This window comes from Ursus americanus, chromosome 23 (assembly GCF_024610735.1).
Source record: "Ursus americanus isolate L20-20 chromosome 23, mUrsAme1.1.p, whole genome shotgun sequence".
In the NCBI taxonomy this organism is placed as follows: domain Eukaryota; kingdom Metazoa; phylum Chordata; class Mammalia; order Carnivora; family Ursidae; genus Ursus; species Ursus americanus.
In genome coordinates this window covers 43,684,816-43,712,772 of record NC_142149.1, presented here as the reverse complement: position 1 = coordinate 43,712,772, position 27,957 = coordinate 43,684,816, and the positions used below count along the sequence as shown (strand labels likewise).

The 27,957-nt window shown below is 40.1% G+C and overlaps 2 protein-coding genes across 6 annotated transcripts in view; one reads left to right on the top strand and one right to left on the bottom strand.

Moving 5' to 3' along the window:
• The window catches only part of RPA1 (replication protein A1), a 63,799-nt gene extending 39,378 nt beyond the window's left edge, over nucleotides 1-24,421 (bottom strand). For 2 of the 5 annotated variants that reach the window (XM_045773260.2, XM_045773262.2), the window contains exons 1-4: nucleotides 24,262-24,420; nucleotides 10,565-10,615; nucleotides 9,196-9,274; nucleotides 8,436-8,544 (exon numbers count right to left, since the gene is read on the bottom strand). In XM_045773260.2, coding sequence (XP_045629216.2) covers nucleotides 8,436-8,544; nucleotides 9,196-9,274; nucleotides 10,565-10,615; nucleotides 24,262-24,294 — 272 coding nt within the window. In that variant the 5' untranslated portion in view covers nucleotides 24,295-24,420. Of the gene's footprint in view, nucleotides 1-7,834; nucleotides 7,886-8,435; nucleotides 8,545-9,195; nucleotides 9,275-10,564; nucleotides 10,616-24,261 lie in introns of all 5 variants that reach the window. The other 3 variants (XM_045773259.2, XM_087854677.1, XM_045773261.2) reach the window with 3 other exon arrangements.
• A 118-nt stretch (nucleotides 24,422-24,539) lies between these two features.
• The window catches only part of SMYD4 (SET and MYND domain containing 4), a 48,485-nt gene continuing 45,067 nt past the window's right edge, over nucleotides 24,540-27,957 (top strand). Inside the window, exons 1-2 of the mRNA XM_045773270.2 lie at nucleotides 24,540-24,817; nucleotides 25,721-25,866. Of these exons, the coding sequence (XP_045629226.2) occupies nucleotides 25,733-25,866 (134 nt within the window). The 5' untranslated portion in view covers nucleotides 24,540-24,817; nucleotides 25,721-25,732. The remainder of the gene's footprint in view (nucleotides 24,818-25,720; nucleotides 25,867-27,957) is intronic.

Sequence of the window (27,957 nt, the reverse complement as noted above, 5' to 3'; positions counted from 1 at the left end):
AAAGGGGCCAGTCATGAGGGACCACATATTTTATGATTTCATTTACATGAAATGTCTAGAATAAGCAATTCGGAGAGACAGAATCATTTATATGAAATGTCTAGAATAAGCAATCTAGAGAGACAGAAGACATATTAGTGGTTGCCTAGGGCTAGAAAGAATGGGGAGTTTGGGAGTGATAGCTGAAGGGTACAGGGTTTATTTTGGGGGTGATGAAATACTCTAAAATTAATTGTGGTAATGACTGTACAACTCTGTCAATATATTAAAAACCATTTTACACTTTAAAAGGATGAATTGTAGCTATATATGAATTACATCTCAATAAAGCTGTTACCAAAAAATAAATAAATAAATAAATAAATAAACACATAAATAAATAAATAACAAAAACTATGGCACTTACCATTATCAACAACAGCCAAACTATGGAAAGAGCCCAAATGTCCATCGACTGATGAACGGATAAAGAAGATATGGTACATGTACACAATGAAATACCACTCAGCCATCAAAAAGAATGAAATCTTGCCATTTGCAAAGATGTAGATGGAGGTAGAGTGTATTATGCTGAATGAAATAAGTCAGTCAGAGAAAGAAAATACTGTATGACCTCACTCATACGTGGAATTTAAGAAACAAAACAGACGAACATATGGAAAAGAAAAAAAAAAGAGAGGGAAGCAAACCATTAAGAGACTCTTAAGTAGAGTGAACAAACTGAGGGTAGAAGGAGGGAGGTGGGTGGGTAGTGGGCATTAAGGAGGACACTCCTTATGATGAGCACTGGGTATTACATAAAAGTGATGAATCACTAAATTCTACTCCTGAAACCAGTATTACACTATATGTTAACTAGAGTGAATTTATTTATTTATTTGAGAGTGAGAGCGAGAGAGAGAGCGCGAGAGCGCGCGATCAAGAGGGAGGGACAAAGAGAGAGGGAGAAGCAGGCTCCCCGATGAGCGGGGACCCCCACACAGGGCTTGATCCCAGGACCCTGGGATCATGACCTAAGCTGAAGGCCAGCACTTAAGTGACTGAGGCACCCGGAATTTAAATAAAAACTTGAAACAAAAACAGAAATACTAAATGAATTTTGCAAGGTTGCTAAAACAATGTGAATATATACAGGGGCGCCTGGGTGGCTCAGTTGGTTAAGTGTCCAACTCTTGATTTCGGCTCAGGTCATGATCTCAGGGTCCTGGGATGGAGCCCCATATCGGGCTCTGCACTCAGCGGGGAGTCTGCTTCTCCCTCTCACTCTCCCTCTGTGTTCTTTCACTCCCTCTCAAATAAATCAATAAAATCTTAAAAAAAAAAAAAAGAACTAAGAGTCAAGGAATATATGAAAAGACACTTCACCTCACTAGGGAAATATAAATTAAAATAATGATGACTAACGATTATTCATAAAAATTAGCAGTATCCAGAATGTTGACAAGGTTAAGGAGAAACAGGTTTTTGTTGCTGTTGTTGTTAAGTATCAGCTTTCTGAGATTATCACTCATGTACCATTCTACTTCCCCACGCCTAGGGAACCACTAATCTGTTTCTTTGGATTTGCTTATTTAGAAACAAGCACTCTTACACAAAGTTAATGAGTATGTTAACTGGTATATTTTCTGCAAGACATGTCCTTTGACCCCACAATACTAATTCGAGCAATCTGCTCTTCAGAAATAACAGCACGAGCACATAAAAATAAATGTACAAGAATGAATGCTGAAGCCCTATTCGGAATAAGCCTAAATGACCATCAAAAAAGTAAAGGGTAAATAAACTTGGATGTACACACACAGGTTCTCAAAAGAAGTAAGAAAGAATACAAGACATGCCACCATTCAAAGCCCATGGGAGTGAAATTCTATCCCTGATTCGAGAATGAAGCCTAAGTTTTTGTACTCAACCTGAGCAAAACTCTCCACCCTCTCCCATAACCATACCTTAGAGGACAGGAAAATGGAGAGAAAGCACCGCTCAAGCACTCAAAGGAAGCCTGGAGTGGAAGATAACAGGTCCCATGTGGGAAGGCTGGCAAGGAGATGTACCCATCCTAAACTATGTCAGAGCCAAATATGTCTGACAGAACTACCCACATCAAGCGTGAACAAGATAAAAAGAAATGACACAGCAACAATGCAACATATAAAGTGTATAAAATAAAAGGAACAAAGAAGGCAGAGACAATTAAAGAATCCAATCTAGAAGAAAGCATAAGCCAAGAAAGGGAATAATACTTTCCAAGATGGTTTGAGAAATAAGACTAAGAATTTAATAAAATGAAACTCAGAAGATGAGATAAAACAAGAGACTGAGAAGAAAAAATGAGCTTGAGAAGTTAAGACAAAAATAGAACAAAAGTAATACCATTATACATCTAACACTTAAACATTATAAACACCAAAAAACAGCAAGGAGAGGGGCGCCTGGGTGGCACAGCGGTTAAGCGTCTGCCTTCGGCTCAGGGCGTGATCCCGGCGTTATGGGATCGAGCCCCACATCAGGCTCTTCCCCTATGAGCCTGCTTCTTCCTCTCCCACTCCCCCTGCTTGTGTTCTCTCTCTCACTGGCTGTCTCTATCTCTGTCGAATAAATAAATAAAATCTTAAAAAAAAAAAAAAAAACCAGCAAGGAGAAAGGTAAAAACTGAACTACAATAATGTTGGAAAATCTTGACTTAACCCAATATATGCATTAGAAAAAAAGACTAAAGCAAACTGAAGACACAAAGGGAGGACAATTATCCACAATATAAGTAAAAATTAAAGCTCAAATGAAATAGGAAACAGCATTAAGGAAAAGAATCTGCAGATGGAAAGGCATACCATATACCAGGAAAAAAAAAAATGGTAAGAACAACTGACGTTAAGACATAGCCTGGTTAAGTCACTGAACTTGAAACATAACCAAACAATTTTTCCATTTAATCCATAGAACCTAATCAAGTTCTATCAACTATCTAAATGATGTCCTTACTAGCAAAAGGATCCAGTCCAGGATCACTTGTTATATTTAATTATCAAATCTCTTAAGACTCCTTCAATCTGGAACAGTCTCTCAGTGTACACAACTTTTTTCCTTTCATGCTTGAGATTTGAAAATCAGAGGTCACTGGTACGCCTGGGTGGCTCAGTCAGTTAAGTGTCCGACTCCTGGTTTCAGCTCAGGTCATGTCTCAGGGTTCTGGGATCGCGTTGGGCTCCCTGCTCAGTGGGGAGCCTGCTTTTCCCTCTCCTGCTCCCCCTGTTTGTGTGCTCTGCCAAATAAATAAAATCTTTAAAAACAACAACAAACCACCAAGTTTGTGTTAATTTTTTTAGAGCAGCCACAGCACCCACTGACATTTCCTGCATAAACTGGTTACCAAAGGGTGATCTTCTAATTCCGTCATTCCTTCTACATTTGTTAGATGGCACTCTATTTTAAGAAAAACATTTCTCTTCCCCCATGTATCCATTTATTCAGTATGGACTTATGAACTCCTACTGTTTTTAACTGGTGATAATCTGTTCCCATTTTGATTGTGGTTTATAAATTTGCCTTAGATTTGGCAAGTGTAAGATTCTGCAAGCCAGTTTCTCTGTCCTTTTGACAGGGTCCCATTTCCCTTTGAGCACTTCTTTACCATCTGACACATTAAGATAGTCCAAGCCTGTAACAAGCCATCCTCCAAGAAGCCCTAGTTCCTTTTAATGTGAAATGGTATTCAGAAACCAGGATCTGGTGCTAACTGGGCTCATAGCTATTGGGGTGTTGCTCATCCAAAGCCCTCTCAGTAGGCAGATCTAGGGAATACACACATACGCACACACACACCACACAATATATGTATATGCATACGCCAACCAGATCTGAACACATTTTTCCAAAGAAGATATACAGCTAGCCAACAGGTGGATGAAAAGATACTCTAGATCACGACTCAGGGAAATGCAAATCAAAACCACAATGAGATACCACTTCAAATCTGTTAGAATGGCTATTATTCAAAAGACTAGAAATAACACATGTTAGCAAGGATATGGAGAAAAAGGAACGCCAGTGCACTGCTGGTGAAAATGTAAATTGGTGTAGCCACTGTGGAAAACAGTATGGAGATTCCTCAAAAAATTAAAAATCAAACCACCGTAAGATCCAGCAATTCCACTTCTGGGTATTTATCCAAAGAAAATAAAAGTACTAACTCAAAAAGATATATGCACCCCCATGTTCACTGCAGCACTATTTACAAGAGTCAACACATGGAAACAACCTAAGTGTCCACCAATAGATAAATGGATAAACAAATTGTGACACAGGGCACCTGGGTGGCTCAGTTGGTTGAGCGTCTGCCTTCAGCTCAGGTCATGATCCTGGGTCCTGGTATTGAGCCCAGAGTGGGACTCCCTGCTCAGCTGGGAGTCAGCTTCTCCCTCTCCCTCAGCCCCTCCCCCCCACTCATGGCACGCTCTCTCTCTAATAAATAAAATCTTTAAAAAAAGAAATTCTCTCTCTCTCTCTCTCTCTCTCTCTCTCTCACACACACACACACACACACACACACACACACACACACACACACAGAATATTATTCAGCCATAAAAAAGAATGGAGTCTTGCCATTTGTGAAAACATGGATGGACTTCCAGGGCATTACGCTAAGTCAGACAGAGAAGGGCAATTACCCTATGATCTCTCTTATATGTGGAAATAAATAACAACCTCACAGGTACAGAGAATAAACACACTGGTGGTTGTTAAAGGCAAGGAGTAGGAGGTGGGAGAAATGGGAGAACTATTTTTGTATTTAGTTTAAATAAATTGAGTTAAAATAAGATATAATAAAAAAGAGAACTATTTATTTAGCTCCACACCCAGCATGGAGCCCAACTGAGGGCCCAAACTCACAACCCTGAGATCAACACCTGAGCTGAGATCAAGAGTTAGACACTCAACTGGCTGAGCCACCCAGGGACCCCAATAAAAAATATTTTTAAAACCTCAAACTAAATGTTTACATCTAAATCTATCTGTCTATCAAAAACCTTGAATTCACTCTGAATCCTTCAAGTCTAATCCAGAATCACAGATTTCTCCCTTGGCCAGCTCCCATAGCCTTCAACATATTTATTATCAGATCAATTCCCCTCATAGGTAACCAACCTCCTGTCACCACCTGCAACTGCTACACACACGGACATTCTCCTCCAAATGCTCTAATTCCAAACGTAGTTCTAAGACCACAACCACCCTATTACAAACAAGCACCCTCGTCTCCTCCAACAACCTGCTGCTGTCTTGGATCCCCACACCCCCAGATGCCTTCCTCCTTTGCTCAGGATCCAACAACCACACAGATTCCTGCCTTACCCTACTCAGGCTCTGACAACCCGTTCTGGGCTACAGCCAACCTCTCCCCATGTGTGCTCTCCTTACCTGCTCTCCCAACCCCCTGTCCAGCCCACAAAGATACCTTCCACACTTTGGACTAACACCTGGTTCCAAGCCATCACCATGGCCACCACCATCTGTCCCTTGTAAACATCTACCTTGCTTGGCCCCACCTAATGGCTGTTGACTAAATTATTCAGGAAGGAAGAGAGAGAGTAACAATACATATACTGTCATTCCACTATCAAAAGTATTTCTATCTACCCACCAATTATTGATAAATACACACTGTGAGATATCTGGAATGGTGCTCACTAAATCATAATATGTTTATTTCTGGGTTGTATGAATTTTAGACAATTTTTTCCTTCTTTGTACCTTTCACTGCATTGCTTGACTCAATGACTCTGTGTGTCATTTTACTAAAATATTCATATTCTCTAAAAATTTGAATATACAAAGAGCTACAAATATATTCTAAGAAGCACTGGTGAAAAATTTTAAATAGTGAAGTGCTATTAATGTTAACTAAATTATGGTAAATCTATACAATGACATACTAAGTAATATATGACATAGAGGGGATGCCTGGGTGGCTCAGTTGGTTAAGCATCTGCCTTTGGCTCGGGTCATGATCCCAGGGTCATGGGATCAAGTCCTGCATCGGGATCCCTGCTCCTTCCTCTGCCTACTCTGCCTGCTTCAACCGCCCCCTGCCCCCAGCTTGTGCTGACAAATAAATAAAATCTTTAAAAAAAAAAAGAAAAAAAAATATATATATAGAGAGAGGTTTATCTAGGGACATGTAAAAATGACCACTATAAAAAAAAATATTATAAAACCATATTATGGGGGCGCCTAGGTGGCTCAGTTGGTTAGGTGACTGCCTTTGGCTCAGATCATGATCCTGGAGTCCCAGGACCGAGTCCCACATCGGGCTCCCTGCTTGGCAGGGAGTCTGCTTCTCTCTCTGACCCTTCCCCCCTCATGCTCTCTTTCTCAAATAAATAAATAAGAGGCACCTGGGGTGCTCAGTCATTAAGTGTCTGCCTTCGGCTCAGGTCATGATCCCAGGGTTCTCAGATCGAGCCCTGCATGGGGCTCCCTGCTCAGCGGGAAGCCTGCTTCTTCCTCTCCCACTCCCCCGCTGGTGTTCCCTCTCTCGCTGTGTCTCTCTCTGTCCAATAAATAAATAAAATCTTTAAAACAAAACATATTATGAATTTTTTAAGGAAAATACAAATTTATAAGTACTTACATTTATAGAAAAATTCTGGAAGGATAAAAACAAAATTTTTAAGAATAGTTATTTGTAGGCAGTGGAATTACAGTTATTTTTGTGTATGTGAGGTTTTTTTTTAATTTTAATTTTTTAAGATTTCATTTATTTATTTGCCAGACACAGAATGAGAGCGAGTGAGCACAAGCAGGGGGAGGGGCAGGCAGAGGGAGAAAAAGGAAGAGGGAGAAGCAGGCTCCCCGCTGAGCAAGGAGCCCACTGTGGGACTTGATCCCAGGCATCCCTTCTTTTTGTTTAAGTAGGCTCCACACCCAATGTGGGGCTAGAACTCACAATCCCAAGATGAAGAGTTGCATACTCTACCGACTGAGCCAACCCCCATTTGAGTTTTATAATTTATGTATATATTACTTGTATAATAAAAGTTGTTTTACAAAACACAATGACAAGAACACAAAATTCTATCAGGGTGAAGATCCTACTATATGATATAGAGAACTAAGTAGCTGCCAACCTAGAATTCTACACCTAATTAAACTCATTTAACTGAGAATGAAACACACATTTTTAGATGACAGATTTTTATCATTCAAACTTTCCCTGTAAAAGCTGCTAAAAGATATTCTTCAGGAAAATGAGAACTGAACTAAAAAAGAAGGAGTGTAATGAAGGAGACAAAAGGAAACTAACAAAGTATGGGTAAGTCTAAGTAATGGCTGTCTATATAGAGACCATACTAATTCAAGGAAATAAAAACAAAGCTGACTTAAAACACTAAACACAGACATTTTGAGACCTTTGCATTATTTGAGAGGATGGTAAAAATACAAACCTATTTTAGAATATCTGTTAATTCACATACGGATTTTTTAAAATGTGAGAATATCCGCAAAACAAAACAAAAACAAATAAACACAGCAAAAATAAAATATATTTCAAACTGTAGAGGAAAAAAAAATTAAGGAAAAACTCAATCAATCCAAGGCAAGAAAAAATAAAGCAAAAACATGGTAAAAATACAAAAATTAGAAAAAAAATCAATAATAAATTAAGCAGAATAAACTCACCAACTAAATCTCAAGTTGATTTCTAAAATCATATGCTGTTTATAAAAGACAATCAAGGTTAAGAATACAGAAGCCGAAAGTTAAAAGGACAACGATACAGCAAACAAATACAAAGCAAACCATACAGATAATGCTGTAACATACATCAACATACCCGTATGAAGATGAGAACGCTTGCTGTATTTGTTTCCCATGTGTTCTGTGACTGGAAATAAAAAACTTAAAAGCCTCTCCCCAACAAAGTCCTATTTTAGCAACAGTTACCCAGGAGTAATACTGCTGCTCACCACTACACCTCTAGCGTGTAGCATCTGTCAGGACTCAGCATACTCTATATTGGCTGAATAAAGTATTTACCATGAAAGATTCAAGATTGGAAAAAAGGGCCAGCATTACATAATTAATTACATCATTTTTGCTCTTATAAGTTACCCCTTTTCATTAACAGATACTTCAAAAGAGAATCCTAAAATCAGTGCTTCTGAAGAGATTAGAAAGAAAAGTTCTCCATTCTGCTTTAATCTCCTGCTTTGAAATTTCCAATTTGCTTCCATATTTCCCTTCCTTTGGTGCCACGTTTTAGTCACCCGAGTTCAAATCTCAATAGCTGCGAACTCTTAGCTGAAAGCTCATTGTTTTTGATTCCTAAATGAATTTTGGCATCCAACAGATTTCTCTGTGGAAAAATTAGTCCCCACTCTACAACACAATAAAACCAAAGAAAACCCCCCAAAACAAAGAAAAACACCACATACCGTCCATCTTTCAGAGTGTTAACAATGAATCGGTTAATCTGGCAAATACAGTTGCTAGACAATTGTTCTTCCTCAACGAGAGGGTTCAACTGTGTTGCCAACATGAAAGCTGAAAAGCACAGAGATTACTTTAGTCCCCACATTTCAGTCATGACAACCTGAAAGCTGATCACACCTGGACTAGCAAAGGAAAACAATGCCTTGAATATGTTCCTGAAATTAAAACCACTCAGATTCTGCACAGTGAAAAACAATATAATTTACTGTGCATTAAACATCTGATGGTACTTTGAAACGTATTTCTTAAAGTGCCCAAAATAATTTTTTCCATCATTCAGGTTTCATGACAAAGACTTAAAAAGTCTTTTCTATGTTCTTCACCTTGTGACTAGAGACAGCAAGCAATATTCTGCAAATTCTCTTTCTCCCTTGTAAAGTTTCCGACATAGAAATAAATCCCCAAAAAGGCAAGTATAGGACAGCTAACCCATTATATTCACTAAATGTCAATACCATCCTGAGGGAAATTAATCAAAGAAAACAGAGCACCAGTTAGAGAAAATTAATTAAGCCAAAGTGGCAGCTTTCCACTGGATCCAGTCTATTGTTAGAATGCTCCCTGCCAGCCGTAATTCTGTCTGAATGAAGTGCACAGCCAAGCAAATGTACACTTCTGAAATGCCCCAAATTATTGCCATCAAAGTGCTGGGTGTTCTTTTATTATTTAAATACAAATCCTAGATTTATACATCATACTTACAGGATAGAGTGTTCAATCCATCACTCATAAGCAGTCGATAACGGGGCGGACTATTCCCTGTGATAATGGGACGGATGTTCTAGGATAGAAAATTTGACTTGTTAGCCAGGTTGTCTTCCCAGTCCCCAGGGATAAGTAAGCTTAAGTAGCAGAAGAGTGGGTTTGCCATTAGTTCAACAAACACTGAACTGCTTGCCCATTCTCTTGACTCCCAAATCTAAGCAAAAGAAAATTGGATTTCATGATTTTCCCACCAACCTCTCCCTATTAACATTATTAAACACAACACAGATGAGAATAAAATGAGTTTCAATACTCTTCTTTCTCTCTCAACTCAAATTTGATTGAAAATTGATTTTTAAAAAGATATGACAGGGGCGCCTGGGTGGCACAGCGGTTAAGCGTCTGCCTTCAGCTCAGGGCGTGATCCCAGCGTTCTGGGATCGAGTTCCACATCAGGCTCCTCCGTTATGAGCCTGCTTCTTCCTCTCCCACTCCCCCTGCTTGTGTTCCCTCTCTCACTGGCTGTCTCTATCTCTGTCAAATAAATAAATAAAATCTTTAAAAAAAATAAAAAAAATAAAAAGATATGACAAGGCACCTAACATATGCAAGGCGCTACACAGAAAACATGCTAAAAATACAAAATGGAAAAAAAAAAAAAAAAAAACAAAAAACCCTTGCCCTGAAGGGGCTTACAAATGAGGTGGAGACAGAGGCAAAGAGACATAGGAGAGTTATGCACATGACACGGGGCCACAGCGAAGACATTTATCACAACTTGAAGGAAATCAGAAGCAGCTCTCCAAAAAAAGTGAAATACATATACAGAGCTTTAAGATGAGTGGCAGCGAGTCTGGGAGTAACAGGGAGATCATTAGGCCTACTGACTCAGAATCTGCAGATATGATCCAGGGTGCTGCTTCTATGCATTTTTTAAATTCCCACTAAAATTTGAGATCCCTTAAATGAATGACAGGGTTAATGAAGAATTTTAAGCACATACATTCATTGCAGGCTCATGTAAGGCAGATTTGAGCAAGACAAACCTCAGGGCAGGAAGAATAGTAAGGAGGCAGTAGAAACAGTCAGTAACACTACAGTATCCATCAATTGTGGAAAGAACGGAAAGGCAAAGCCTCAAATCTGAACCCCCAAAGTTAACTCTGGCTAGCATAATATTTAAAAAAAATAAAAAAGGTCTGGTTTCTCTCTTAGGGTTACAAGAAGACTGGCCTATTTTTTGGGGGGTGGGATGAAGGTGAGAATTTCCTAAAGTGGACGAATCTGTGTGTGCTTCATCAAATGTGATTTGTAATTACATAAATGTTTTTAAAATGTTTGACATAAAACAGTCATAGGTACTCACAATGACTTGGAGAATGGGTTTTATGGATGTATCTCCCTGTTGCATTATGGCCTGAAAAAGTAAAAACAGAATGAGATATACATTCAAATCATGACCAAAATCTGACATATTTTTACAGTTTGGTATTTGGAATAAACGACACATAACATTATTAAAGAGCCTTTTTGGAGCTTATCATTTGAAAATCCAGTTTAAGTTTTATCACTATGGACAAACCATAAAATCATAAAAGCGGGATACATGCTTACCAACAAAGATACACTTACTACATCCAAAATACAGGCATCGCATACGTACTCATTATTCAGAACAGCGCATCAATTTGACTACAGTGCTCCTTATTAGAGAATTAGTGAAGTATTATGCAGCCTTAAAAAGATGTTTATATAATACTGGTTGCCTCTTGTGGGAGAACTGATGAGTGGAGGCCACATGTGGGAGGCAGACCTCACACTGAATCCTTTTTACACCTTTTGAATTTTAAATCTCATGACTCTATTAGGAATTATGAAAATAATATCTAAAAAAGGGGCACCTGGGTGGCTCAGTCAGTTAAGCATCTGACTCTTGATTTTGGCTCAGGTCATGATCTCAGGGTTGTGAGTTGGAGCCCTGCGTCAGGCTCCACATTAAGGTTCTCTTCCTTTGCCTCTCCCTCTGCTCACCCCCCAAATATCTAAAAAACGCACACCAGATTATCAATCAGGCTTTTAGTTAATGTTTGAAAAGCCATCATTTAAAGGTAACCATCAGGGGGTGCCTGGATAGCACAGTCTGTTAAGCATCTGGCTCTTGGTTTCTGCTCGGGGCTCGGGTCATGATCTTGGGGTCTTGGGATCAGGTCCTGCATTGGGCTTCTTGCTCAGCACAGAGTCTGCTTAGGTTTCCCTCTCTCTCTGATCCTCCTCCCCACTTTTGTGCATTCTCTCTCTCTCTCAAATAAATAATAAATCTTAAAAAAAAATAAAGGTAACCATCAGAAAAACTAACAGCAGTGAAGACTGATTCTCTGGCCTCTGCTTTTGCCCATGCTGAAATAAATGGTACCAGCTCTTCCAACCACCAACTAAAAAAATTGGACAAAAATATATAAACTGTTTTCAAATACAGGACAACAGGTACAGCAAGACTGTGATCATTGAAATGAGCGGAACCCTATGCTCATCCTGGCTTTCTGCAGAGGCACTTTTAGACCACAGCATGGACAAGGGAACCCAAGAAGAACGTAGTAGCACTACTGAGCACAGATCAGAGTTCAGGGAGGTGAGTTAGCTGGATATGATGGATGCAGAGTACCAGAGATGAAGGAGCTACACAGAGAAAAGAGCTTCAGTAAGCTACACAGGGGTTCCCTTGAGTCTCTGGCTGAATTCTAAGTTGGGCATACACAGAAGGAGATTCTACAAGTTCAGGCAAAGAGTAAGTATTAGAGAGCTATAAACTGAAAAATCAGTGGAGCTCACACAGGCTAGAATACAGATGAGTTCTCTGTAGCCAGAGGACAGAAAACTCAATAAACATCTGCTGCATTCAGTAGAGACCCCAGAAAGGGCATGCTTTAGAAAGAGAATTAAACTAGACCAACGTAAAAGCTATTTTAGACCCATTCCAGTCTCTGAGGGATCGGGGGATTTGCAAGTAAATTAACAGTCTGCCAAAACAACTCAATATTCTTTTTTAAGATTTATTTATTTATTTGAGAGAGAGGGAGAGCGTGGGCAGGCATGCATGCACAAGTGGGAGGGGGAGAGGGAGAATGTTGTCAAGCAGATTCCAAGCTGAGTGAGGAGCACAAAGCAGGGCTTGATCTCATGACCCTGAGATCAGGACCTGAGCCAAAACCAAGAGTCAGACGCTTAACCAACTGCACCACCCATGTGCCCTACAACTCAATATTCTTTAAAGAAATTTTAAAATACTCTGTGAAACAGTATGGGAAGTAGGCAAAAAGTACTTTTGCTGCACACTGGAGTAATGGCTGTCACCCCGAGGAAAAGCACTTGTACAGTTGAGTTGTGAGTTGAAACAACTGTTTTTTCACAGAACACCATTTTGACTTGCAAGGCCAAATGACAAACTAGTTACTCAAACTTCAGAATTTGGTAAATATTTTCTCAAAAATAAGGTGAACCTGGGGCGCCTGGGTGGCACAGCGGTTAAGCATCTGCCTTCGGCTCAGGGCGTGATCTCGGCATTATGGGATCGAGCCCCACATCAGGCTCTTCCGCTATGAGCCTGCTTCTTCCTCTCCCACTCCCCCTGCTTGTGTTCCCTCTCTCGCTGGCTGTCTCTGTCTGTTGAATAAATAAATAAAATCTTAAAAGAAAAAAAATAAGGTGAACCTGTTTTCAAGGAAAATGACAGTTACTGCCAATTATACAAGGGTTTTTTAGTGAAAATCAGAACTTTTGAAAACTTATTCACCCAACGATGAGCTTTACAGCTTCTCAAACTTTTCTGATTAAATTAGTGAGATTAATAAGTATGAATTTTTGTTATATAATGAAACATCAATATTTCGAAGATCTGCATAATGCAATGAGCCAGCATCTTCCAAATGACCAATGCATGACATCATAAATAATGCATAGGCAAAAAAGAGCCATTCAAAATGCAAGACAGACCAATCCTTTTTTTTTTTTTTTAATTAATCTGAGAGACAGCGAGGGAGAGATAGCGAGCACGAGGAAGGGGAGGGGCAGAGGGAGAGAGAGAAGGAGACTCCCTGCTGATCAGAGAGCCCACCACAGGGCTAGATCCCTGGGATCATGACCTGAGCTGAAGGCAGAACTTAACGAACTGAGCCACTCAGGTGCCCCAAGACAGACTGATCTCACATTCCAACTAACCTTTAAAAAACGACAATTTGTTGAGTTTTGACAGAGTATTAGAGAAAAACTTTGTCTATTCACAACCATTTCTGACACCATATGTGTGGGTTTTCCACATGAAACAATTCTCGGCAGATACCAAGTGGGTGTCCTACAAGTCATTTCAAGTCCTACAAGTCAATTCTGACACTACCTGGAGTTAGTGTAGACCCCATAGGTTAGACTCAGTCCCACAAGACCATCCCTTGCTTACTTCAGATACCAACCTAAGGCAGTGGGTCCTCAGGATGCCCACACTTCTGCTTTACTTGCCTACAAATGGGAGGTTCCTATGACCCCCTCCTCAGGCTCAAAGAACTCAGGGAAACATTTTCCCGGTTTATTATAAAAGATATTATAAAGGATACAAATGAACTACCAGATGAAGAGGTACATAGGGCAAGGTCTAGAAGGGTACTGAGCATAGGAATTTCTGTCCCTGTGTGGAGTTTGGAGTACATGACCCTCGTGGCATGTAGATGCGTTCACCAACTGGGAAGCTCTCGGATCCCCGCTGTTTAGGGGTTTTCCGAAGGTCCCATTACATAGGCATGATTGATTAAATCACTGGCCATTGGTGACTAGATCAATCTCCTGACTCTCTGGGGGACAGTGGCAGGGCAGGAGGGAGTTTAGGGTTGAAAGTTCCAACCTTTGTTTTTTTTTGAAGATTATTTATTTGAGAGAGAGAGAGTGAGCGAGTGAGCATGAGCATGAGTGGGAGGGGGAGAGGGAGAGAGAATCTCAAGCAGACTCTGCACTGAGTGCAGAGCTGGACATGGGCTCGATCCCAGGACCCTAAGATTATGACCTGAGCTGAAACCAAGAGTCAGATGCTTAACAAACTATGCCACCCAGACACCCCAAGACTAAATATAAGTCCCTAATTATATTACAATACCACAAGGATAAAAAAAGAAGCCTGAAATATTAAAATACTCCCTCTTTTTCCAACTACATACCTGAGGCCAGATTTCCTTCTTACAGATCACCCCCCCAAAAATATCAATATACCAAATGTAGAAGCTGATACAAAAATCTAGCTTCATCTAAAGCCAGATGCTAAAGCAATGTGCAAAAATGTAAAACAATATCAATTTTCTATTTGTTTTGAAATATATAGCTATTTTTCACAAAACATGTTATTCATTGTTAGCAGAAGTTACTATTATCTTAAATGTATAAATATTTTTAAAATATCTCAGTTATAATTTCAAATATGGTAAGGTAGATATCTCACAAAAAAAGTTCTTAGGGGTAAAGGGGTAATGATTTTTTTTTTTTTAAGATTTTATTTATTTATTGGACAGAGAGAAACACAGCAAGAGAAGGAACACCATCAGGGGGAGTGGGAGAGGGAGAAGCAGGCTCCCCTCTGATCAGGGAGCCCGATGTGGGGCTTGATCCCAGGACCCTAGGATCATGACCTGAGCCAAAGGCAGACGTTTATCAACTGAGCTATCCAGGTGCCCAGGGGTAATGATTTTTAAGAGTGCTCTAAGATCAGGGTGTCTGGGTGGCTCAATCTGTCAAGCTCTTGATTTTTGGCTCAAGTCATGAGATCAGGCCCGTGTCAGGCTTGGGGACACAGGGCACTGGGCACGGAGTCTGCCTGGGACTCTCTCCCTTCATCCCTCGCCCTGCTCTAGCGTGCACTTGCTCTCTCTCTGTCTCTCTCTAAAATAAATAAATAAATAAATAAACTTACTTTTAAATAAAAAAAAGAATATTCTAAGATCAAAATGTTTGATGTTGAGTATAGCATAACATACAGAGTTGTCCAATCGCTGTGTTGTACACCTGAAACTAAGATAATGTTGTGTATCCACCATACTTAATAAAAAAAAAAAAGAGAGAACCACTGTGTTTTAGACTAAATATTTGTGTCTCCCCTCCCCCAATTCATACGTTGAAGCCCTAACCCCCAGTGTGATGGGAGCCTTTGGACGTACTTAGTTTTAAAGACATCATGAGGGTGAAGACCCCATGTCAGAATTATTGCCCTTCGAAGAGGAGGAGACACCAGAGCTCTCTCTTCCCACAGACAAAGACGAGGTCATGTGAGGACATAGTGAGACGGAAGCTGCAAGCCAGGAACACAGCCCTCACCCAGAACTGAATCTGCTGGCACCTCAATCTCAGATTTCCCAGCCTCTATGAAAACTAAATCTGTTGTTTGCACTACCCAGTCTATTTTGTAATAGTAGTCCAAACTAAGATGAAGTGCTCTACAGCAATCCTTGAAAAAGTAAAGCAAAGAGTACAGCTAATAAATATATAGTGGAAATAAATTCAAATCATAAAAAATACTCAAATAATCCAGAAGTCAGGAAAAGCTAAACAACAACAAACAGATGGGACAAGTAGCGAAACGAAAAACTTAAACCCAAACATGTAACTATATTAAGTGTAAATGGTTCAAGTACTCCAATTAAAAGGCAGAAATTGTCTTAAGATCCAACTATTTGCTGTCTACAATAAATGCACTTCAAATATAAAGAGACAGGTTAAAAATGAAACATTGGAAAAAGACGTAGCATTACTGGCAGGCAAAGAAGGCTTCAGGACAAGGAATATTACCAGTGGTAAAAAAGGACATTTCACAATAATGGGGTTGATTCCTGAAGAAGACACGATGATAAATGTATGCACCTAATAACGAAGTTTCAAAATACATGAAGCAAAATCCTACAGAATTAAAAGGAGAAATAGACAAGTCCACTATTATAATTGGTGGTTTCAATACTCTTCTTTCAGTAATGATAGGGCAAATAGACAAAAGAATACGTAGAAGAATATGAAAGATAAAACTATCAACCAACTTGACCCAATTAGATCATCTAACAATTGCAGAATACACAGTCTTTTAAGTGCACCTAGAACATTTTCATCAAGATTCCATATGCTGGGAAATAAAATGAGTCTCAATAAATGTTAAAAGACTGAATTCAGGGGGCGCCTGGGTGGCACAGCGGTTGGGCGTCTGCCTTCGGCTCAGGGCGTGATCCCAGCGTTATGGGATCGAGCCCCACATCGGGCTCTCCGCTATGAGCCTGCTTCTTCCTCTCCCACTCCCCCTGCTTGTGTTCCCTCTCTCGCTGGCTGTCTCTATCTCTGTCGAATAAATAAATAAAATTAAAAAAAAAAAAAAAAAGACTGAATTCAGAGACTATGTTATTTGACCACGCTGGAATTAAACTAAAAATCCTAACAATAGGATATCTAGAAAACTTCCAAATACTTGGAAATTAAACAGTAAACTTTTTTTTTCCTTCAGTAATCTCTATACCTAGCTTGGGGCTTGAACCTAGAGATCAAGAGTTGCGTGCTCTACCTATCAAGCCAGGCGCCCTGTAAACAATAAACTTCTAAATAACCCATCTGTTGAAAAAGAAATCACAAAAGAAATTAGAAAGTATTATTAACAGAATGAAAATGAAAATACAATCTATCTAAATGTATGGGATTCATTAGAGCAATGCTTAGAGGGAAAATTAAAGCTTTAAATGCTTAGAGAAGAAAACAGGCCCCAAATCAAGTATGTAAGTTTCCATCATAAGAAGCCAGAAAAAGAATAATAAACTCAAGCATGTAGAAGGAAGGAACGATAAAAAGAGCAAAAATCAATAAAATAGAAAATGGATAAACAACAGGAAAAAACTGAACCAAAAGCTGGATCTTTGAAAAGATTTAAAAAATTGATAAACCTCTAGTTAATCTGATCAAGAAAAAGAAAACAAACATTCTCAATATCAGAAATGAAAAATGCAGGGGCGCCTGTGTGGCACAGCGGTTAAGCGTCTGCCTTCGGCTCAGGGTGTGATCCTGGCGTTATGGGATTGAGCCCCACATCAGGCTCCTCCACTATGAGCCTGCTTCTTCTTCTCCCACTCCCCCTGCTTGTGCTCCCTCTCTCGCTGGCTGTCTCTATCTCTGTCGAATAAATAAATAAAATCTTTAAAAAACGAAAAAAAATGAAAAATGCAAAAAAAATGAAAAATGCATCACAATAAATGACATATATATTAATTTATACATACACGAGATAATAAGGGAGTATTAGGAACAACCTTATGAAACAACTTAAATTAAATGGGTAAGTCCCTTGAAAAACACAAATTATCAAAACTGACATACAAAATGTAGAGAATCTAGATAGCACTATATCCATGTATTTATAACTTTTATAACTATAGTTACAAAGTCTCTTTCTGTTTTGTTTTATAGATTCAACATGAAATCATATGTTATTTGTCTTCTCTGTCAGGCTTATTTCATTTAGCATAATACTGTCTAGGTCCATCTATGTTGTCACAAGTGTCAAGATTTCATTCTTTTTTGTGGTTGAGTAATACTCCTCTCTGTGTGTATATGCTTATAACTCTATATAGTTAAATAGTAATATAGATATTACAGTTATATATAGTTATAACTATATATAGTTGTAACTTTGTAACTATTTATAACTTTGTAACTATTATGCTGAATTTATAATTTAAAATATTCCAACAGAGATAACACTAAGTCCAGATGGCTTTACTGGTAAATTTTATCTAACACGTAAAGACAAAAAAAATATCAATCTTCCATAAACTATGTCAGGAAATAGAAGAGAACACTTTCCAACTCCTTTTAGGATATTAGGTTTACCTCATAGAAAAAACAAAGTCATTCTAAGAAAGAAAAACTACAGACTTATATACCACTCATGAATGTAGATGAAAATACCACTACACATTCACTAGTATAGTTAAAAAGACAGACAAAACTGAGTGTTGGCAAGGATATGGAGCAACTAGAATTCTCACACTTTGGAAAACAGTTTAGCAATTTATTTATTTATTTATTTGTCAGAGAGAGAGAGAGAGCACAAGCAGGGGCGGCAGCAGACAGAGGGAGAAGCAGGCCCCCCATTGAGCAAGGAGCCCGATGTGGGACTTGATCCCAGGACCTTAGGATCATGACCTGAGGTGAAGGCAGCCACTTAACTGGCTGAGCCACCCAGGCAGGCCAAACTGAACACATCTTGATGAGTTTTTATTATATACGTTATAGTTTTTATTACATGTAAATCACACTGAATTTCAATAAAGGTGATTTTTTTTTTTTTAAGTTTCTAGGGAACAGAACTGGGGTAGGATGGGGCAAAAAGTCAGTAACTTCATAAAACACCTTTCTGTTCGATTTTAAAACCACATGCATGTATTAATTTATTATTCTTTTTAATTTGTGTCATCATAAAGTGATTATAAAATTAAATCTTCTGGGACATACAACATGATATGTACACTTAAGACAAAATTGCCTTAAATTTTCCTAATTAACATTGCCTATAAAAACACAAAGTAAACCCAATTAAAAAAATGGGCAAAAGACTTTAGAACAGACATTTCTCCAAAGAAGATCTACAGATGGCCAACAGACACACAGGATCCTCAACATCACTAATCATCATGGAAATGCAAATCAAAACCACATTCAAATTGGCTATTATCAAAAAGACAAAAAGTATGAAGTGTTGGCAAAGACGTGGATGAAAGGGAACCCTTGTACAATTTGGTTAGGAAGATAAATTGGTGCAGCCACAATGGAAAACAGTATGGAGGCTCCTCAAAAAATTAAAAATCAGGGGCGCCTGGGTGGTGCAGTCTTTAAGCGTCTGCCTTCCGCTCAGGGCGTGATCCCAGCGTTCTGGGATCGAGCCCCACATCAGGCTCCTCGCTAGGAGCCTGCTTCTTCCTCTCCCACTCCCCATGCTTGTGTTCCCTCTCTCGCTGGCTGTCTCTGTCAAATAAATAAATAAAATCTTTTAAAAAAAATTAAAAATCAAACTACCATATGATCCAGCAATTCCACTTCTGGGTACGTACATGAAGAAACAAAAGCACCTATTCAAAGAGATATATGCACCCATACGTTCACTGCAGCATTATTTATACTAGCCAAGATAAAGAAGCAACCTAAGTGTCCATAAAGAGATGAATGGATAAAGACACACACACACACACACATACACACACACAGAAGAGTATTACCAGCCACAAGAATGAAATCTTGACACTTGTGACAACATACATGGATCCAGACAGTATTATGCTAAATGAAATAAGCCTGACAGAGAAGACAAATAACATATGATTTCATGTTGAATTCACAAAGCAAAACAAAACAGAAACAGACTCATATATAGAGGAAACAAATTACTGGTTACAAGACTGGGGAGTGACTGGGGGTTCAGGTGAAATGTGTGAAGAGGATTAAGAGATTCAGGCTTGGGACACCTGGGTGTCTCAGCTGGTTAAGCGTCTGCCTTCAGCTCAGGTTGAGATCTCAGGCAGGGTCCTGGGATTGAGCCCCACATCGGGCTCCCTGCTCAGCGGGAAGTCTACTTCTCCCTCTCCCTCTGCCTTCCACTTCCCCTGCTCTTACTCTCTGTCAAATAAATAAGTAAAATCTTAAAAAAAAAAAAAAAAAGGTTTCAGGCTTCCAGATATAAAATAAATGGGTCATAGGGATGTAATACACAACACAGGGATTTAGTAACAATGTAATAACTGTGTGTGGTAACAGACAGCAACCAGATTTATCATGGGGATCATTTCCTAATGTATAAAAATACCAAATCACTATGATGAACACCTGAAACTAATAGAATACTGTATGTCAATTATACTTCAATTAAAAAATACAAAGCAACAGAAAGTAATAGGGCACATGCATTCAAATCTTCACCCCACTGACAAATTATTTAACTTCTCTGCACTTTAATTTCTTCGTCTGTGAGATGTAGATAATTATAAAAATCTACCTTACAGGGTTACTGTAAGTACTGACTATTATAGATCATTGGAAAAGGCAAAAATATTAGTTCCCCTCCCCTTTCTTTATATTACCCAATAAATTAAGATACAAATACTATTTATTTTATTTACCACAATACCTCCATGCATAATCTCTTCTTTTATGATGTTAGCTCTTGCCCCAAATGCCTCTACTATTTATGTTAGTTGCTTACCCTTTGGGCCTGTGTCTTTTGAACTAAAATGATACTACTTGCTTTAGCTGATGATAATCACAGTTGGCAAAGGTTCTCCACACTGTCACCACAAACACAAAAATTGTCTTTGTCATTTATGAATAAAATTTAAGTAATACTTGATCTAACACTGGAAATATTTCCAAAATTTTGCATACAGCAAAAACTAAGCAATCAAATTATTAACACCATAATCATTCTTTCTAAAAGTGAAGAACAATTCCTAATTTGTCTTGAAGGCACCGGGGCGGGGGGGGGGGTGGGGAGGCACCTGGGTGGCTCAGTAGGTTAAGTGACTGACTCTTGATATCAGCTCAGGTTGTGATCTCAGGGTCCTGGGACCAAGCCCTGCATCATCAGGCTCCCAGCTCAGCGGGGAGTCTGCTTGTCTCTTTCTCCTTCTGCCCGTCCCCCTGCTCACCCATGCACTCTCTCTCTCTCATAAATAAATAACATCTTTTCTTAAAAAAGAGAGAGAGAGAGCACAAGCGGGGGGAGCAGCAGGCAGAGGGAGAAGCAGGCTCCTCGCTCAGCAAGGAGCCTGATGTGGGACTTGATCCCTGGACCAGGTATTTAGGAGACTATTCTGAGCAAAAAAAGATGTAATTTCAGGCCTCGAGAATTTACAATCCACTGGGGAATACAGAAAGTAACTAATATTAATCAAATAAAAAGCAAATAAGTATAAAATTACACCCGCAATTACTAATAAGAGATAACATATACTGAGCATTTACTGTGTACCAGGCATGGACTAAGCACTTTAAATGTAATAGCTCATCTAATTCTCCCACTAACCTTACGCATTTTTCAGAAGAGAAAAGGCAAAGTTTAGTATCTTGCCCAAAGTCACACAGCTAATAAGTGAACAAGCAGGAATTAGGGTCTCAAAATAAAGGGAGTCAAGGAAGGCTTCTCTGAAGAACTAACTGAGCTGAGATTTGAAGACTGTTAGCCAGGGAGGGGAGAGTGAAGAACCATACAGGCAGATGGAAAAGAACGTGCGAGAGTATGGAATATACCAGGAATTTAAATTAAAAAAAAAAAAAAGGAAGAAAAAAGAAAGACACAAAGAAATTGGAAAGACATTCCATGTTCGTGGGTTAGAGGAATAAATATTAAAATGTCTACACTACCCAAAACAATCTACACATTTAATGCAATCCCTATCAAAATGCCAGTAACATTTTTCGCAGAACTAGAATAATCCTAAAATTTCTAAGGAACCACAAAAGACCTCAAGTAGCCAAAGCAATCCTGAAAAAGAAAAACAAAACCATTGGCATCACAATTCCAGTCTTCAAGCTGTATTACAAAGCCACAGTCATCAAAACAGTATGGTACTGGCACAAAAACAGACACACAGATCAATGGAACAAAACAGAAAACCCAGATATAAACCCACAATTATATGGTCAATTAATCTTCGATGAAAGAGGAAAAGAATATACAATGGAAAAAGTCTCTTCAACAAATGGTTTTGGAAAAACTGGACAGCAACATGCAAAAGAACGAAACTGGGCCACTTCCTTACAGCATACACAAACACAAACTCAAAATGGATTAAAGATCTAAATGTGAGACCTGAACCATAAAAATCCTAGAAGACAGCAGAGGCAGTAATTTCTCTGACATCAGCCATAGACACATCTTTCTAGAATTGTCTGCCTCCTGAGGCAAGGGAAATAAAAGCAAAAATAAACTACTGGGACTACATCAAAATAAAAATCTTCTGCACAGCAAAGTAAACAGTCAACATGGGAGAAGATATTTGCAAACGACAGATCTGGTAAGGCCTTAGTATCCAAAATATATAAAGAACTACTACAACTCAACACCCAAAACACAAATAACTCAATTAAAAAATGGGCAGAAGACATGAACAGACATTTCTCCAAAGACACACAGATGGCCAACACACATGAAAAAATGCTCAGCATGACTCATCATCACGGAAATGCAAATTAAAACTACAATGAGATATCACTTTACACCTGCCAGAATGGCTAAAACCAACGACACAAAAAACAAGTGTTGGCAAAGATGACATGAAAAAGGAACCCTTGTGCACTGCTGGTGGGAATGCAAACTGGTACAAAATGAGTATGGAGGTTTCTCAAAAAGTTAAATTGCACTGTTAGGTAGTTACCCCAAAAATATGAAAACACTAATTCAAAAAGGATACATGTTTATTGCAGCATTATTTATAATAGCCAAATTATGAAGCAGCCCAAGTGTCCACTGATAGATGAGTGGATAAAGAAGATTTGGTACATATATACAATGGAATATTATTCAGCCATAACAAAGAATGAAATCTTGCCATTTGTAACAACATGGATAGAGCTAGAGAGTATAATGCTAAGCGAAATAAGTCAGTCAGAGAGAGACAAATCCCATATGATTTCATTCATACGTGGAATTTAAGAAACAAAACAAATGAGCAAAGGAAAAAAAGGAAGAGAGAGGCAAACCAAGAAACAGACTCTTAACTACAGAGAACAAACTGATGGTTACCAGAGGGGCGGTGGGTGGGGGGATGGGGGAAATAGGTGAAGGGGATTAAAGAATACACTTTTCATGAGCATTGAGTAATGTAGAGAATTGTTGAATCACTATATTGTACACCCAAAACTAACAGAACACTGTATGTTAACTCTACTGGAATTAAAATTTTAAAAATTAAAAAAAAAAAAACGAGGCTGGAAAGGAAGAGAGAACAAGTGGGAATATGCAATGATGGGAATGGTGTGTGGGGTGGGGGGGAGGTTATGCTGGGTGGAAGTCAGTGGTCCAGGCAAGAAACAATAGCGCCAGAGTGGAAGAAGAGAAGTAGATGGATTTAAGAGATATGTGTGGAGGTAAAACACCGGATTTGGTGATGGACTGAACATCTAAGGTGACGGAAGTCTGTAGGAAGAATGATTCCACAATTTCTGGCTAGCATAGCTTAAAGGAAAATGGTGCTATTCATCGAGATAGGGAACACCAAGAGGCCCAAATTTAGCAAAATAACGGATTTGCTTTGGGACATGTTGAATTTAAAATGCCTTTGAGCTATCAGGTAGGCAGACATATTACAGAGGTTTATCTTTCAGAGTTAAAGGTGGCTCCGGACAAAGAAATGTGTGAGCAACTGACATAGTTGGTAATGGGACTGTCTTAGTGGAAGCGGTAGAACACAACCTTGAGTAAACAAAAACTTACAATGAGGGACCGGCAAATAAAACGAGGAAAGACCAGCCAAGCCAAGCCACAGAAGTCAAAAGAGAGTGTTATCAGAAAGAAGTAATGCTCAAAACTGCTCGAAAGAAGTAACTCCTAAACACTGCTGAGAACTCTGGTAAGTTAAAACTGAAAAGTGTCTGTTAGATTTAACGACCTGGAAGCACCGCTAACTTCTGCCAGGGTTCTTTCTGTAGTGATCGAGGAAACAACGGATTGGAATCTGTTAACGGGAGGTGAGCTGAAAACAGACAACTCTAGAGAAGTTTGGCTGTGGATACGGGACGGGGAGGAGACAGAGAGTGGCCGCAGGAGGGTGATGGGGGACGATCGAGTTAATTTTGTTCCGTTTTCTTAAGTAGAAAAAACATGAACATGTTTAAAAGACGACAGTAAAAATTCTTCGAGGAGAGGGTGAGAATTCTAGGGAGTCACCCGACGGTACCCGCCCCCATCTTCTCCCGCGTTCTCTCCCCACCGCCTACAGCTCCTCTCTCCCTTCTCCACCCCCACAACCCCAGGGCCCACCGCCACTCCAGCCCGCCTGCCCGCAGGCGTCTCCTCACCGCAATGGCCCCCTCGCTCAGGCGGCCCACCATGACTGCGCCGCGCCAACTCCCGCGCTCCGACGCCTACGCAACCCCTGCTTCACTCCCGGGGCCCCGCGCGCTCCAAAGCTATTGGGCCAAGTAGCTGCAGGCATCACCCCCGCCTTCTGACATGCGCAAGGCACAGGGGCGGGCTTAGGGACGGAGCAGCCACTGCATTGGCCTAGGCGCTGCGAGCAGCCCACGTGACCTTCCGGAGCCCGGGTTCAGGACCTAGTCACCTGACGACTGCGCCTGAGGGCGGGGCCCGAGCTGTGGGGCGCGCCAGGGATGACGCGATCTCTTTCTCTCAGCTCGAGGTCCAGTGCCTGAAGGTTTTCGAGACGGTTCTCGGAAAAAAACCTGGCTGGGCCTTTGGCTTGCAGACTGACTGATAGCCCAGAAGAGAATTAGAGCTGTTCCCTGATAAATCTGCTGCTAACCGTAGGCAAAGCAGTAACGATTCCTCAGCAACGCAGAGCCGAGCTCCCGCCGTTGCTAGATCCTGAGCTTGGCACAGTGGGAATCTCCGAAGGTAAATAGGATCCGGTCCCTGCCTTCAAAGGAGAGCATAGTCTGTCGAGGGAGTTACCGCAGTGAGTAGCCCTAACTCCAGGTAGACATGATCTGGGCCTCAGGAGAAACACAAAGTGTGCTGCACTCACAGATGGACAATCAGGGAAGGCTTCCTGGAGAGGGTGCCATTTGAACTTGGTCTTGAAGGGTGTGTCAGATTTGCGAGGTGTACTCTAAGTGAGAGTAAGGATGCTCCCGGATGGCCTATGCAAAAACTAGAGAGGTGAATAGCCTGGCAAGCTGGAGATAGCTTTAAGGAGCTCAGGATAGTAGGGTACAAAGGAAGAGGTGAGACTTGGGCATTAGAAAATGAGCCCAGGGGTCACATTTGTATTCCCAAAATGCTTGGAGGAGCATTGATTAAGGCAGAGGGCCAACATCTGTCTCAATGTGGAGGATGAATTGAATTTAGGGGGTAGGGTAGGGAACTGAGGCCTTGGAGACTAGCCACGATACCGGAAAGAGATGGTGAGGCTTGAACTAAAGAAATGAGATGGGGATTGAAAGAAAAAACTGAACTCTGTAAGAGATGGAAACATTTGTTAATGTACTAGTAGCTGGGGGGAGAAAGAGAAAAATCTGGAATGTTTCAGGTTTCTGACTTGAGGAGCTTGGGAAGATGGAGGTCTAAGAGGCAAGCGTGGTGTGTGGAACGAAGTAGGCCTTCAGTAAATATTTCTGAATAAAAGGATGTTCAGTGAACAGGTGTGAGAGAAAATGGATCCTCAGCATGTAAACTACAGAAAAAGACTGCAAGAATTGATTTTGTTGCTTCACGTTTGCTTGAGTGAAATCTTAATTTTTTTGTAGAATTGGGCATTTGTAGAAATCTGAATTCCTTATTTTCTTATTCATTTTATAGACCTAAAGTAGAATGGATCTGCCTGTGGATGCGTGGAAATCATATGTATTTCAGAAATGGTCTTTGCTTCCGAAGTCCATTCAGGATGCAATTTCTACAGCAGATACTTTAAGGGATCTCTTTCTTCACTCCTCTTCACTTCTTCAGTAAGTGTGTGAAAGCTTTAACCTGGGAAGTTTTGATTTAGAAAATGTTCTCTTTTTTTGTCATTTGCTCTCAAGTTCTATCTCATTTTCATGGAAGGATTAAGTTCAGATTTTTATATTTTGGGGCATTCATTAGTTCTTGCTATTTCCAGTTTTTCCTAACCTACTATTATAGAACAGGCAGGAATGCTAATGGCTTTTTTGGTGTCATTGTTATGTTTCAGTAATCAATGTCTTCCTACAGAAACTAGGCTGTGAACTTTGCCATCTCCCAAAAGATATAGTGGGCATTTACTAGCTACACATAGAAATTTATTTATTTATTTATTTTTAAAGATTTTATTTATTTATTGGACAGAGATAGAGACTGCCAGCAAGAGAGGGAACACAAGCAGGGGGAGTGGGAGAGGAAGAAGCAGGCTCCCAGCGGAGGAGCCTGATGTGGGGCTCGATCCCAGAACTCCAGGATCATGCCCTGAGCCGAAGGCAGACACTTAACGACTGAGCCACCCAGGCACATGTGTAGGGCGCATAGAAATTTATAAGTGCTCAAATTGAGAAAGGACTTTAGTGGTCATATCATCTAACCCCAGTATTTTTCTAACTCTCTTGACTACCCTCCTCAGTAAGAAATACTATTTTATATCACAACCTAGTATATATATGTATATAAAATTGAAATTGAAACATTCAGTGAATTTTTTGTTGGTCACCTGTTTTATGCCAGCTACTGTGCTAGATGCTTAGAGAACAAAAAATACATCAGTGAGGGGCGCCTGGCTGGCTCAGTCGGTAGAGCATGACTCTTGATCTTAGAGTCGTGAGTTCAAGCCCCACATTGGGCAGTAGAGCTTATTTCAAAAAAAAGAAAGAAAAATACATTTAGTAAACAAAAAATAGACACAGATCCTTACCCTTGAGGAAATTAATTCTGGCAAGGAGGGACAGACAGTAAACATAAATAAGCAAAGTATATAATATGTTAAAGGTGCTAAGTATAATAGGAAAAAAAACTAAAGTAGAACAGGGTAAGGGAAATAGGCAGTGCCAGGAGTGAGAGTGCAGATTGTAGTATTAAATAGTGTGATGATATATGGTCTCACTGAAAAGATGAAAGTTGAGGGGCACCTGGGTGGCTCAGTCGGTTAAGTGTCCGACTTTTGATTTCAGCTCAGGTCATGATCTCAGGGTTGTGTGATCAAGTCCCACATCAGTCTCCATGCTGAGCGTGGAGCCTGCTTAAGATTGTCTTCTTCTTCTGGCCCTCCACACTTGGGCGTTCTCTCTCTGTCTCTCTCTCTTTAAAAAAAAAAAAAAAAAGGTGGAAGTTGAGCAAAGTCTTGGAGATACAGGAGTTAACAAATCAGATATCTGAGAGAAGAGTACTCCAGACAGAGATCCCAGGTTGGGAGTGTGTCTGGCATGTTCAAGCAATAGCAAGAAAGCTAGTATGAGTGAACAGAATAAGCCAGAGGGAGAAGAGCAGGAAATAACATCAGAGAGGTATGGGACATTCATGGGGATTGGGGGATAGCGGGTGGCACAAATCATGTTGGCCCTCCTAAGCGTCTTGTCTTTTTCATCAGAGTAGGAAATTATTGCAGGGTGTGGTAGGCAGACTTCTAAAACTGACGCCCCCCACCAGCACTTCCAAGTCAGTAGACCTTGAGATAAAATTATCTGAGTGGGCCTAGTCTAATCAGGTGACATCTTTAAAAGCAGAGCACTTTTTCCAGCTGGTAGCACAAAGGAATTTCAAAGAGATTCAGATCATGAGATGTGAATGTGCTTGTGCTGACTTTGAAGATGGAGGGGGACCACATGATAAGGAATGCAGGCAGCCCCTACAGGCTAAGAGTAGTTCCTGGCTAATAGCCAGCAAGGCAATGAGGATGTCAGACCTACAACTGTAAGGAACTGTCTTCTGCCAAAAACCTGAATGACCGTAGAAGCAGATTCTTTCCCAGGTCTTCCATATAAGACGTCACCTTGATTTCAGCCTTGTGCGACCCTACTCAAGAGAACTCAGCCAAGCTCCCCTGCACTTCTGATCTGTAGACTATGAGGATAAGAAATGGGTGTTAAGCTGCT